At 40.6% G+C, this 14,223-nt stretch overlaps 1 protein-coding gene across 7 annotated transcripts in view; it reads right to left on the bottom strand.

The window, feature by feature from the left end:
- Nucleotides 1-4,040: 4,040 nt before the first annotated feature.
- Cep112 (centrosomal protein 112) overlaps nt 4,041-14,223 on the bottom strand; it is a 472,978-nt gene continuing 462,795 nt past the window's right edge. For 5 of the 7 annotated variants that reach the window (XM_046422633.2, XM_058572199.1, XM_058572198.1 and 2 more), the window contains 3 exons: nt 8,753-8,854; nt 5,476-5,540; nt 4,041-4,475 (listed from right to left, as the gene is read on the bottom strand). In XM_046422633.2, coding sequence (XP_046278589.1) covers nt 4,472-4,475; nt 5,476-5,540; nt 8,753-8,854 — 171 coding nt within the window. In that variant the 3' untranslated portion in view covers nt 4,041-4,471. Of the gene's footprint in view, nt 4,476-5,471; nt 5,541-8,752; nt 8,855-14,223 lie in introns of those variants that run through there. The other 2 variants (XM_046422634.2, XM_058572197.1) reach the window with 1 other exon arrangement.

Here is a 14,223-nt window from a genome sequence, read left to right on the forward strand (position 1 = left end):
ACAGAGATTTCTTTATTCAAAGGGTGTGGCAGATCAAAGATGGCCACACATTCTTTGACCTTGCTGGGGCCTCTACCCTTGACTCCAGGAAGGCTCTATCTTTGACAGAATACAGAATCGATGCTTTGCCAGTTCCTGGGACAGGCCTGATGGGGTCTCTTGCTGGGCTGGCTCAAGAGAACTCTCACAGTTGCCAGGCTCCAGCTGTCATGACGGTAGCAACAGCTGCCCATGTGTGAGTGAGCCAGTGTGGGCTGCAGCCCTGTCTCCTATGCTGGCCCTAGCCACCATCTGCCTGCACACCGCTTAACACCTAAATGAGAACTGTCTACCTGAGCCCAGTCAGCCATCAGCATGGGGAGTCATGATGATACATTATTGTTTTATAATAAATATTGTTTAAGGCACTAGGTTTTGGGTGACAAATGTACTGTCTAGCACATAGCTGGCAAACAGTAACTATAAAATGAATGAATGACCAAGCAGGTGATATAATGTGCATCTTTGAAAGGGGCATACAGCATGACACGTTTCCAAAACATGACACCTGAACACTTGAAGACACAGAACGTGGCTGGTCAGGATACTAGTTTGAGAAACACTGGATGAATTCAGGAAATCCTGGTCTAGCATAACCCTTCATGTTATTGTCTAAACAGTGAGATGCAAAGAGTCACTGAAGGAATTAAAACTAATTGGTTAATTCCACCTGTGAATTTCCTTTCCTAGTTATAGGAGAGGGCATGGGCAAAATGGTTTCATTCATGTGACTATATTTTAGCTGATTAAATACATCGCTTCTCACTAGGTAGCCCTTTTCCTGTTCTATGAAGTCTTCATATCCACCTAGCTATCTTCCATGTGGCCTCACTTAAGTGGCAGACTCCTAAAAAAGATATGAGACTATTTGCTAGCCTGAAGTGCAGATAAAGCCTTCCAGAGCCACATCCAGGGTCTTTGGTTGTAGAACATTTGCCAGATGGAAATCCTTGCTTAATACTGAATGAACAAACTTTCAATCGAATTAGGTATTATTGGAGAGGGATCCAGATTTTAAAGGTCTTTTGAAGTCTGTGTTACAAATTTTATTTCTCCTCTTCCCTGTGAGTGGTAAATAATCTGATCTAAAGTTTGATTCTATTCCTAAGACAATATAGTGAAGAATGTTGATACTAACCAGGTCAGAATCTGGGGTGTTGAATTTTTACTCTTCAAATACCATTACAGCCTAGGCCACAACTTCCTAATCAAGCCCCCAAAGTCAAGAGCCACTTCGATAGTTGAAAAAAGTTTTATCTAATTATCTTCTTTCCCTACTTTGAATTGACCAACCATGTATCTTTTCCTGGTTTTTATCAAAGGGACTGCCAGGACAAAAGCACATCCAAATTTAAGGAGGCTTTAGTTAGCAGACTTAAAATTGATCATGCATTTTAGTTTCAGTAACTTGCAATTTCTATACCCTTTGATAATTCACTTTAAAGAGCAAACTGTCTTTAATGACAAGGCTTAAAAGAGATGACCTTTCTGAACAAAATATGAAAGCTCAGAAGAGACAGTTCTTTTAAGGAAACTATGAATTAAAATGACCTTGTGTTCTGGAACTTTTCTCCCACCATTTTTGATGTTTTACCTTTCCTTTTTACTCTTAGACAGAAAGCCAACAGCCACTGCCTTCTCTGGGTGGTGATGCACTTCAATGAGGGAGCTGTTAATTGTTAATTCAGGCGCACAGTATCTTCTTTCTGCTCTGCTCTCTGCAGACGCCTTTAATGAGGCTGCTCACCACCATGAGCACATGCCCGTTTCTGAAGACATCTCTGTTAATGTGTGACATTACAGGAGGATGTCTGCATCTGAGCTCTCTCCCTGGAGTCACAGTCTTTTGTACAACCTATGGAGCACGTACGTCTACACCTGTTCCCTCTACCTGAGCCTGCCTTTCTGCACTGTGCCTCTATGGCTGCCCTCTGAAGTTCAGGAGGCAGCAAAATCAGAAGTCAGACCCCTGGACAGGGCCCACTGCTGGTGATGCAGAAATGATGGACTGAGACGAAACGATGACACGTGCAGATGACCGAATGGCTAACTGTGAGCCCTTCTCTCTTGACCCCTGGAGAACAGAGGGTGGGTAACACAGGGCGAAAACACTGTCCCAGAGCTTTCCTTCTGCTCTGCTTACTCCAAACGCCCTATCAGCACTACCTGTTGACAATCACATGATGAAATACAGAAGGCACAGGTGGCTGACTCAGGTACTGCAGCCAGTAATAATAACTGGAGATGTAACTAAATTAGGTACTTGTGATGAACAATTGATCTTCCACCAGATAAAAGAAAGGATGAACTCTTAGATGATTTTATAATAAGGCACAGTGTTTATAATTTATTTCCTGAGCACCTGCTTTTTCTCCCAGTAGCCATTTATATACTCAGTGCTCAACTCAGTTAAGAAATTTCAAACATGCCAAATACATTATTTTTCTTTCTCTCCCTTTATCAGAGAACATTCATGAGCACATCAGTGTCAACCACCCATTCCTATCACATCCAATCAAAGTGAACTAAAGTTTCCTTTGGTTTACTCCAGACATACACGGCCTGCTTCAGTTGGGAAACAGGATCTGGGCGATGTCAAAGGTTCATCAGTGTTTGTCATTTCACAACTCTTGAAATAAGGGAAAGGAAGAATAGCAGGCAATTTTCCAAAACACCTACTGGTATTTACTCAGGGAACACAAATATTCTGTGTGGGAGTTCCTATTCTAGCATACAATACAATCCAGAAAGTATTTTCAGTCCGAGAAGCTAATAACTTCACTAATGAAATCTGCTGAGCCCCAACCTGTTTTTCATGGTCTGCACAGATGTACTTAACATTAATCACATAGCCATAATCTTTCCCTTTTGAGTACTAAATCATAGTCTGAGTACCAGCTGTCCTCAATAGGTGGTTTTAATAGCATCTGCTACAATTTTGATTTTCTTGAATATTCTTGAAGGCAGTGCAATAATGTATTGTATGTGAGAGACAAACCTGATCTTCCACAGGACAGAGACTTAGATTTCTGGAAGGTGGCAGGGGGAGCACCTAAGTGTCACCGAGAGAGTGCTGGCACTACAGAGATGTGTTAGTGCAAGAAAACCAGCCTGCCCGATGGCTGCCACAAGGCCACATCAAGCTGATCCTGGTTCTGGCTTTGGAAGTGGCTGTAAAACCTGTTATTTCCTTATCATCTCCATGTCTCAGTCAAAGCACATAAGTAACTAATCCTTGGGCAGCAAACAACAGTCATGGGTGTGGGAAAGAGAAAAGAATTTTGAAAAAGTGTAAATAAACTTTCTGCCCTGTCCTTTACCACAAATGAGGTGATTACAGCCACACCCGAAGGTCAGAATTTTAGAGTCTCCAAGGTCCATGGCACATGCCATAGAGAATTCGGAAGAATATTATGCACCCATTTACTGCAATACAAAATTTTCAAGGCAAATCTGGGTTGACCTAGTGGCTCAGAATTGCCTAAGGGCATTGGGGAGGAGAGAGGGACCCAGACTTAAACATCCATTCACTGGAACAAAGCCATGTTCTCTCAACAAGGAGGCGCCCCCAAGCAAACAGGACCTGAAGAAGTGCATGCTGTGATCACTTGCCAATGTGCTGTAGCCTCGGCACAAGACTTCAGGCTTTCTTAAGGATTGCTGATTAAAATGACAATTAAAACAACCACCAGAAAACAAGAAATCAACAAAGTAACAGTAGAGCCATAGCTACTGACACAAATTCTCACACCAAGCTGCCTCTGTCCTTCCAGAAGCTGACTGGAGACAACACCACAAGTACTTGACTCACACTGGGTGGCCCGGGGGTTTTATTCTAAACACTGATCTCAGCTCTAATCATGAATTTGATCTCTGACAGGACAGAATTTTTTCTCCAAAGTTCAATTTGACATTGTCAGTATTTGCTAGGGAAAAATACCTGTATATGTCACATTTATTTTAGCAAATGAGGTGTGGTTAAAAAGTAGAAAGAATACTGATAAGTACAAAATAATACTTTAATAATACATGAACACAAACATGAAACAATGTAAACAGATTAAAATTTTTGATATGATACTACAAACTTGATTTTGATCATACCCAACTACTAAAATTCTATGCAAACCATGAACATGGCATGACATGAGGAACCACTGCTTTTTCAAGAAAAGGCGTTTCTCAGCCCACACTCAAAAGCACACAAAAAGGAAATCAGAAATAAAAGGGATTTAAAAAAAATAACTTAGGCAGACACAAATAAAACCACCCCACTAATGTGTGAATGATGACGTTTTTATGATATTAATTACACTTAAGTATTAAAAAATGCCAGTGATCTCACAGTTTACAATATCCACATCTTCAAACCTGTGGGATGAGGGGCACAGTGTGGCCTGGACGTTCACACCCACCGCATCTCCTCATGCAGTTACCTGAAAACCAAAACCTCAGTTAGGACTTGTGGGCTTAATGGGTCTGTTGTTATAAAATGTGATATAATTCTAGAGAAGTTTGGGGTTAAAAGTATATTTGATATCAAAATTTCAGCACTGTTGCCTATAAGAACCAAAATGTATTTACACCAAACAGAATCTTTTGAAAAATTAAAGATTATTTGTAAGCTCTTTCCATTTATTTATTTGTCTGTTTACAGTATTGGGAATTGAACCCAGAGGTGCTTTCCCAGTGAGCTACAACCCCAGTCCTGTTAATTTGGAGGCAGGGTTCCAATAAATTGCTGAGAATCTCACTAAGTTGCTGAGGCTGGCCTCAAACTTTCAATCCTCCTGCCTCAGCCTCTGAAGCCACTGGAATTACAGGCATGGCAGCTCTTTCCTTTTCATTCAATGCCAAGTAAATGCTTTAATCTTCACAGCATGAAAAGCAAGATTGTAGTACTGAATTGGAGCAGGCAAACACAATCTAGGTCAGTGACATCACTGGGAACCTTTGACTAAAAGGTCACATCCCTGAGAAAAGCACACTGGGGGCACTCATCTCTGCCAGTGTTTCAACTTCACGGAGCATTGATCTATTTGGGTCTGGAGAACAGTGCCAAGCCCTTAGGGGACAGGGGACCTTGAAGATGTGAGCCAATCACAGCAAGAACTGTATCACCTCCTCGACTTGAAGAAGGACGGTGCCTCCTTCACTCTGCAAAAGCCTTCCAGACCACATCTTGCTGACCACCTGGGGGATGCCCACCTTTGCCATGCCCTGGGTTCCCCCATCTTGTTCTGATGGGGCTGACAAAGCCCTGTGATCAGCAGAAGTGGGTGATGGCTCAAAGTCAGGCTATTTACTAAAAACATGTCTGTTTTTTCAAAACCCATACTACATCTAAGCATTCTGACAGACTTAAAAGTCAAGCCAGGAGACTCGCAGGTGCAAACAATACAAAGTAATGAGAGGGCACTCTGCCCATGGCTTCACCTTCTGCCTTGGTATGCCGTCAGCTCTTCTTGAAGGATGGATGCTCTCTTTTGTAGAAAGTTAACCTAGAAAAGACACCTTCTATGAGAAAAGGTGACTACGGCTCAAATGTCAATATTGCACATAGAACACGGTAGGATTTTATCTAGATTCAGACAACTTCTTAGATAAAGCTCAGGATTTGTTGAATGTCAGTGATGTGTTTTTTAACATTTGGTCACATTTCATCCCTACTGAAAATGCACTAGATAGAATAAAGTCACACTCCATTCTGCAGAGCCAATTTATCTGGCCCCATCCTATCTTTGTGGCCTCATCTGCCCGAAAGCCCTTGCCACCACTGTCACCTCACACACGTCTCCCATACTCCTGCCCTTTGGCATGGGCAATTTTCTCTCTATGGAATGCTTGGCTGACTGTCTCCTATTCATCCTCTATGGCTCATGTCACCTTCCTACGGAATGCTGCCATGATTCCTTCCCCGGCTGCCCGTGGGGGCCTCGCCCTGGGCCACGGCAGCGGCTCCCTCTTCTCCACTGCTGGATTCTATCCCTGGCGCCTCTCCTCCCATCCTGCCCAGTGGCCGTTGGTTTTCAGGTCTCTTCCCCAAACCTGAGGGCTTGCTGGGACAGGAGGACTCCTTCCAGTCTCTGTACCCCAGTCTTTTCCAGGGCTGGGCAGGTGGCTGTTATTCACTAGCTGTTTAATGAATGAATGAGTGAGTGAAAAGAAAATTACTGCTTTCTGGAAACCTCAATCCATCCTGGGAATTCCCTGAGGTTGAAGAGACAGTATTTTGCAGTGGAAAGAGCCTGAGCTTTGTCTGGAATTAGGCCAACTTGGGTTCAATTCTTGGCTTGGCTTCTAAGGCTCTAGGAAAGTCACTTCAGCTTTTGAAGCCTCATCTGTGAAATGGGGCTAATGCCTGCTACTTCCCAAGGTCTGATGATGATGCAGAGTGATTAGTACAAAATGTCCAATGCAGAGCTTGTGGCAGGTGCCACCCTCATGGCCCCACTTTTGCAGGGATGTGAGACAGAAGAAACTAGGATTCCAGCATGTTCTCTTAAACCGACTTTATGATGTATTTGATTATTTGGAAGCATAAATTTCTATACGATTAAAGATACCTGTAACAAGCATAAGTTAAAAGCACCTTATACACTCAAATAAAAACAATTTATTCTATGGCCTGATGTAATCAAGAGATCAAATTTGGGGCTGGGGTTGTGGCTCAGTGGCAGAGTGCTTGCCTAGCAGGTGTGAAGCACTGGGTTCGATTCTCAGTACCATGTATCAATAAATAAAATAAATGTCCATTGACAACTAAAAATGTATGTATATATAAAAAAAGAGTTGTCATTTGATCTGATCGGAATTGTTTACTCTTGCCTCTTTGGTCTGAGCTGTAGCCATGGCAACAGCTGATTCTGAAGCGCAGCTATGCAAGAGTATAACTGGCAGAACCAAAAATGTGCTTGAGAGAGAGGAAAGTACAGCTTCCAAATGGGTGCCTAGCACAGTGGTCCCTTGAGTTTGCTTATCTGTACTGTCACCCTATTTTGATTTTATCAAATGACTCAAAGAACAATTAATTTTTGCACAGATGCAAGAATTACATTGATTCAACTCTCCTCCCCCGTGCAGCACTACAATTGGAATTCTAACAATTTAAAAAAAATACAGGCACCTGTGCTTTCAAACTAAATTTGCTCACTCTATGGCCTGTGACTCCATGCAGCTGCCAATTCTGAGCCCCCAGTGCAGCTGGCAACACTCTTTCTGGGTCAACATCCAGTTTCAAGAGGCTGAAGTAGGTTTTATTACAGTGAATGATATGGATGATAACAGAAGCCCTGCAGGTGGATATCAGATTCCCCCCCAGCTCCCCTCAACACCTCCAGGGGCGGGGAGAAACAACCCAACCTTCCTCCAAGGGCTCAGGTTCTTCCTTGCTGACCCTATGGTAGCTCCCTAGAAGTCAACAGGTGAGTCACACCAGGAGAGCTTTCCACGTAAATAAAGATTGCTTAACTCTGTGCTGACCTTTCTTCCAGCACTTAGTTTTATATGCTGGAGTGACACAGCACAACTTCTTGGTAGCCAATGGCAATAAGTAGCAGAAGGACCAACAGAATGAAGATTTCATTTTCAGATAAGAGGCTTTTTACTGAGGGGAATATAACAGGGACAGCTAAAATTTGCTACATGTTTCATCTTACACATTATAAATATAGCTAATGTGAACTGTATCAAACCATATCATTTATTTGTAAATAAATTTATTGAGCACCTGCTATGTGCCAGGCAGAGTTCTTGGCCTAGAGAGTGCAGGCATACCTCACTCATGGATCCTTTCTAGGAAAACACACATCTTAAAACTATTAAAAATGTGAGTAGGTGAACTCTTTCTCATGTTAGAAGTAAAAACTCATTAGGCCAGCAATACATAAAACATTCAAAAAATATGGAAGTATATAGTCTACTTAGAAATAAGTATCCAAAGTCAAATCAGTTTTACCTTTCACATTATATTTTATGAACTATACCAACAACCATGTATTTCAACAAGAAATATTGAATCTAACAGTTTGAATACCTTGTCATTATTTTGTCTTGCACTGAAAATACATCTTATTTTAAACAACCATATAAAATACACCAGAATAAACATGCTTCCGACTTAATGATGCTTCCTTCTCTGCCCCTTAGTTCAGTGAGGAATCAGTAATGTGCTAACTGGTGGCAACTTGGACCAGTTACTGCAAATAAAAGGATGAAGTTGTACTGGGATGTGGATGGCAAATGACCCAAGCTCCATGACTGAACTTTTCAATTTCAAGGGGACTTGTAAGAAAACCTTATGGAGACAATGAGTTCCTGTTTTGTTTTGTTATTGGTGCTGGGGATTGAACCCAGGGATGCTTTACCACAGAGTTACATCCTTAGCCCTTTTTATTTTTTATTTTGAGACAGGGTCTTGCTAAGCTGCTTAGGTCTTCGATAAGTTGCTGAGGCTGGCCTTGAACTTGTGATCCTCCTGCCTCAAGCTCCCAAACTGCTGGGATTACAGATATATGCCACCATGTCTGGCTTGAAACAATGAGTTCTTAAAGTAGTAAGAAAAATAATTTAAAACAAGACAAAAACAATCATCCTGGATGCTGGACTCCTCGGGACATAATGTTGATTTCAGAATCAAGTTTATTTCCAAGTTTCTTTCCAGGATATACATATCACCTAAATCCTTGGGAAAAGTCTCAGTTCTTGCCATTACCTGTGATTTTAGGGAGGAAATGGTGTCTTCAAGTTCTTGTCTTAGAGATGCTGGCATCAACCCTTTGAATTTTGTTTCATATTCTTGCCGTATGTAAGTTATCTAAAATGGAAAAAAAGAAACTTATCTTTTTTTTAAACCACAGACATGACTGTTTTGATTTTAAGAAGTGCCAGAATGATATCTATTTATCACAAAGATAAGTTTGCTTATCAGACAATAAAGCTGAAATGAGAGGAGAGTTACACAAATGGAAAAGCTATCCAGCTTGACCTTGCGACTCTGGGAGAGACGGGCCCCACTACAACACTTTTATCTCTTTAAAACCCTTGTTAACATAATTTGCAGCATCTTATAAGTAAATCATTTGTTTTCTCCTCTCTACTCACAAGGCCCACCCCTGCGCTAATGCTGCAGCCCACCCTTGATCAGGATGTGGATGATGATCACACTAAACTGTGACTTGAGGACAACTCATGGCACGTCTTTGGTTTGATTAAAGCCTTGGCAGGTATCTGGGAAACCTGTATGATTCATATGATTATAAAGGTATGAAGGATGGAGAATCTGCAAGCTGTGTCTCAAAGCCTCCTCAACACAGGTGGACAGCAGTAGTAGTCCTGGATATCGGGAGCTCCCTGGCTCTCCACTTTCTTCTGCCTCCAGAACATAATCAGGCCTATGCCCAGCCAGCTGATGATCATTGAGCTGGTCAAGAAACGTGGGTGGCTTATCCCATGCACTTCTCTAAAAGCTGAGGAGGTGAGGGTGGTGAAAATAAACTGCTGGAAGGTACGTCCAGGCAGGATGAAGGTGAGTGTGGATGCCACACAAATGTGAAAGGCACATGGTATTGCCTTTCCACAGCTGAGTTTGCATTTTTCTTCCTCCTAATCTGAGATGTGCTAGAATTTATTACTTTTAAAATCTGTTGCAAGTGCTGCGTCAATTTAAAGCTAACTTGCAGTGTATCACAGAAATGGCTCATCAGACACACCTGGAAATAAGGAAATACACTATGAAAATGTGTATGCCTGAGTTCATCCACACAAGGCTATAGATTTGCTAAGGTAATGTAAAATTATTAATCTTTAAGTCCCCAAATTTTTTATGCTAAAAAACTGAGGAAGAAATTTATTCTAGTAATTCATTACTTACTAATATTCTGTGGCAATTTTTGATTTTTGGCAAGACACTTTTTTGAGATAAGCTATAATTTTGTGATTTATATCTAAAGGAAAAAGAAAGTAACGAAAATGATCTCTTCTCACTATGTAAAGACTTTGCTGATCAACTATTTGTTGTTTGTCACATCTTGATTTTTCTTACCTTCTTGCACTTATTTTCAATAGCTAATCTGTTAACCAACTCAAATGAAAGGTAAAAAGAAAGCAACACATATGCTGTGTAACACAGGCTTTAGGGCGACATTTACAGAGACTCTCTCTCTATCTCTTTTTGGTACTAGAGATTGAACTCAGGGGCATTTGACCACTGAGCCACATCTCCAGTCCTATTTTGTATTTAATTTAGAGACTTATTTAGCGACTGAGTTGCTCATCACCTTGCTTTTGTTGAGGCTGGCTCTGAACTTCAGATCCTCCTGCCTCATCCTTCTGAGTCACTGGGATTATAGGCGTGTGCTACGGCACCAGCTAGCTCCTGCTCTTTTAAAAAGGACTAATGCTATTATTATTAGAAAGGACTATTTCTTGTATCCTTATCTGTAGGAATTTCTGCTGTCTGTCTGCTTGCAAGACAACTTGGCTGGGTATAAAAATGCTTCAATCTTATTCTTTTCTCTCAGAACTTTGGAAACATTTCTCTCCTCAGTCTGAGGTGAAGCTAATTTTTTCCATGTTGAATTTGAGTTTCTTTCTTTGCTAGGATGAAAGAAATTCATCCTATGATGAACTGATTTTCCCCCCTCAATTTAGTAACTTCACTGGGAAATGTTTTGGTATTAATTATTATATCAGTTTTCCTGAGATATTGTGTGTGCCCTATTTTTAAATTCAATTCTTTGAACAGAAGTTATAAGAATTGTTTATGTTCTATTTTTAAAAATATTTTTTAATTGTAGATGGACACAATACCTTTATTATATTTATTTATTAATGTTGTGCTGAGGATCTAACCCAGTGCTTCACACATGGCAGACGAGTACACTACTGAGCCACAACCCCAGTCCCTATATTCTATTTTTTTAATCTACAGTTTCAGTTTTCAGGTATGTAGATTTTGCATATGTTGACTATTTAACTATATCCCACAATTTTCTCTGTGATTACTTTGCTTTCTTATTTTATATCTATTTTTTATATTTTCACTTCATTTTGCATGATTTCCTCCAGCTGGATTCCATATTTCCTTGGATGTTTTCAGATATGATTTTTCTGTTTTAGTTTCTTCTAATATGATCTAAATCATCTCTGTAATCTTTTGATTTTGTTTACCATTTTTCCTAAGCTCTGAGAGATCATTTTTGAACTGATTGCTGAGTTAGTTTCATCTTTTAACAGACAGCTCTTCTTTTTTCTTCTTTTTCTCCCCCTTCCATTTTGAGAGAGAGAGAGAGAGGTGTTTTGTAAATGCTTTGACACTGTGAAGAGCTGTTTGTTACACAGAACTTTAATCTGTCTGACTCTTACCCGTTTCTTAAGTAGTTTTCTATTTGATATATGCTCTTTACTTGCTGCTTGCTTACATTCCTTATTTCTTTGTCTTTTAATCTAGCAAAGACTTTATGCTAGTTCCCTTTTCTTAAAAGAAAAATTACACTTCATTTTTGAATGGAACCAGCTATTTGCTCAGTGTTGAGGTGGGGGGAGTAAACCGGGGTTAGCCACAGCTATGGTTTGGTTTTGTTGTCTTCAATACTTGAACCAAATCTATCATTTAATTTGCTCTGGGGGCCCATCTCCCTCCATTTCCAAGTACTTTAGAGGTCACGGCCAAGTGTGCGAAGCTCCCTGGCTCATGCTCACGGTTTCTCCTGACGCTCTCCCTGACCTACCCCCACTCCTCACACCTGCTGTTCTCCCTCTATGGAAGGCCAGGCAATGAGAGTAGAAGACAGTGTGTGACAACGTTGGTCTCGATCATCACCATCCCTTGCGTCACTTTTTAAATTTAGTCTGCTACATCTTCTGACTTTTACTGAGGACCCATCTATTTCTTCTTCCTCTTACTTTATTCTTTGTTTTTATAATTTCGGTGAATTTGAGTAAACTTAAAATGAGCCCTTGGAAAATGTGAAATTACCTCACCTATGAGGGAGACTTTCAGTCAGGAAAATATTAGTATACTGAATTCCTAAGTCCAAATCCTGAATCTAAAAATCACCATATCAAACATAATCTGTTACTTGACTAAAGTCATGGAAAACCTTAACCAACCTGTTTTTATTATATTTATGAGATTACAAATGTTTATTGAGTACTTTCTATGCCAGATATAATGCTAAATGTTTTATATGGATTTAATCCTTCTGATGATAAAATGAGGTAAGCACAAAGAGGTAAGCCAGGATTTGAACTCAGGCAGTCTCCTTCTCTTCCTTCTCCTCCTTCTTCTTTGTTTGGCATGAGAAACTGAATCCAGGGGTACTTTATCACTGAGCTATGTCCCCAGCCATTTTCTTTCTTTCTTTTTTTTTATTTTGAGAAAGAATCTTGCTTAAGTTGCTTAGGGCCTTGCTAAGTTGCCGAGTCTGGCCTTGAACTTGCAATCCTGCCTCAGCCTCCTGAGTCCCTGGGATTATAGGTGTGTGTCAGTTCCTGGTACTTTCTGATTCTTTAAGCATGCATTCTTATCCACTATGTTCTATAATTTCTCTACTAATCCTTCCAAGTGCTAAAATGTCTCTTCCACACCAAAAGAAAAGAATGTCACAGACATAGCTGGTTTCAGGACAATCTGGTCTTACAACAGACTGAGAGAAGCAAGATGAAGTGGAATTGATCTAAGCAAAGGGTTTGATGGACATACAATTTCTTTGACTAAAGGAAGGGGACTGAGTTTTTACAGATATTTCTATTTTATTATACTTCAACATTAAATTTTATTAGCATATAGAATGCTATTATACCAGTGAGTGATGTTCAGCAAACAGAGAAGTATTCAAAGGCTGTTTTGGCTTAGAGACTCTGGAATTTCCAGAATTATTGTGGTTCATTTCCATCCCACTCACCACTTCCACTACCCTTAAAAGGCACTGTGTGTCTCCTCTTCCACATTCTCCAGCCACATCACACCAAGCTGGACATCAACACCCTCTCTTTTCCCTTTCTCCATCATGGGAACTTCTCTGCCCACTTTACTCCATCTTAGTTCCTTAAAGCAAAGTCAAATTAGGAAACCTGAACATCATAGCAATGACATTTCTGCAGTGTAATAAAGTTCTGGAAGCTGAGTGGAAATGGGGACCATGTGACCAAAGATAACTGCCCCACACTCCCTGCAGCAGACTGCCTGTCCTTTCCAAAAAGGCACAGCACTGGCGGTGTTTAACTTTTGAAATGGACTATGAAGACTGAGGCATCCCTAACTTGAACTATATTGGAAAAGAAAAACTTATGTGTAATCAAACAAATACTCATTTACACAAATTAGAGACTACAAAGTGTACAGAATGTGCAGTTGACTTGAGCCAAGAGGGTCCCTAGAAATAATGAGTGTTTGATTACACATAAGTTTTACATGTTAAAAATATGGAAGGGAGAACTAAAGCATATTTTATGATATTTATATTTGGAAAACACTATTGATTCATCATGCCAATAGGTCGAAACTATGTCAAAACATGAAACTTTCTTTTATATAATATAAAAAGTCAGAGGGAAGTGTGTGGCTTTGTATAAACCACTTAGGGTCAGTGGCTCAAACATGTCATTATTACAAGTTCCAATGCACTGAACACTGAACACTTTCAAAGGGCTGGGAAAAGGGGAGACCAGTTATTGAGTCCTCACTGATCCGTCCTGTGGTTGTTGTTTACATATGTCTGCGTGGTCATTCATTATTGTATTCTATGTAAGGTTCAGGAGAACCAGTCGGCCTGATGTTACTTTTCCAAGTCCAACAAGCACCTGGGGGTCAGTTTGGTAAAGAGAAAACTGAGTAAGAATTCTATCATGTTATCTTTTAATCTCTCTCCACTTTGCCACTGGTATCATCTTAGTCCAGATACCCTCATCTTGTGCCTGGATGACTGCAGTACTGGTACGTTAGTTTTGTTTTTCAATTAATTTGTTTCACTTTTAAAATCAAGGTTAAGCCAGTGTGCTTGGGCAAGCCTGTAATCCCAGCAACTCAGAGGCTGAGGCAGGTAGCAAGTTCAACGCCAACCTCAGCAACTTAGCAAGACCCTGTCTCAATAAAAAAGTGGGGGCGGGGTGGGGAATGTGGCTCAGTGGTTAAGAGCCCCTGGGTTCCATCCCCAGTACAGCCCCCCGACTCTGGTGAGCCCA

The sequence above is a fragment of the Marmota monax genome, unplaced genomic scaffold (genome assembly GCF_021218885.2).
Source record: "Marmota monax isolate L192 unplaced genomic scaffold, Marmota_monax_Labrador192_F-V1.1 WCK01_AAM20220418_F8-fsc00173, whole genome shotgun sequence".
Classification (NCBI taxonomy): Eukaryota; Metazoa; Chordata; class Mammalia; order Rodentia; family Sciuridae; genus Marmota; species Marmota monax.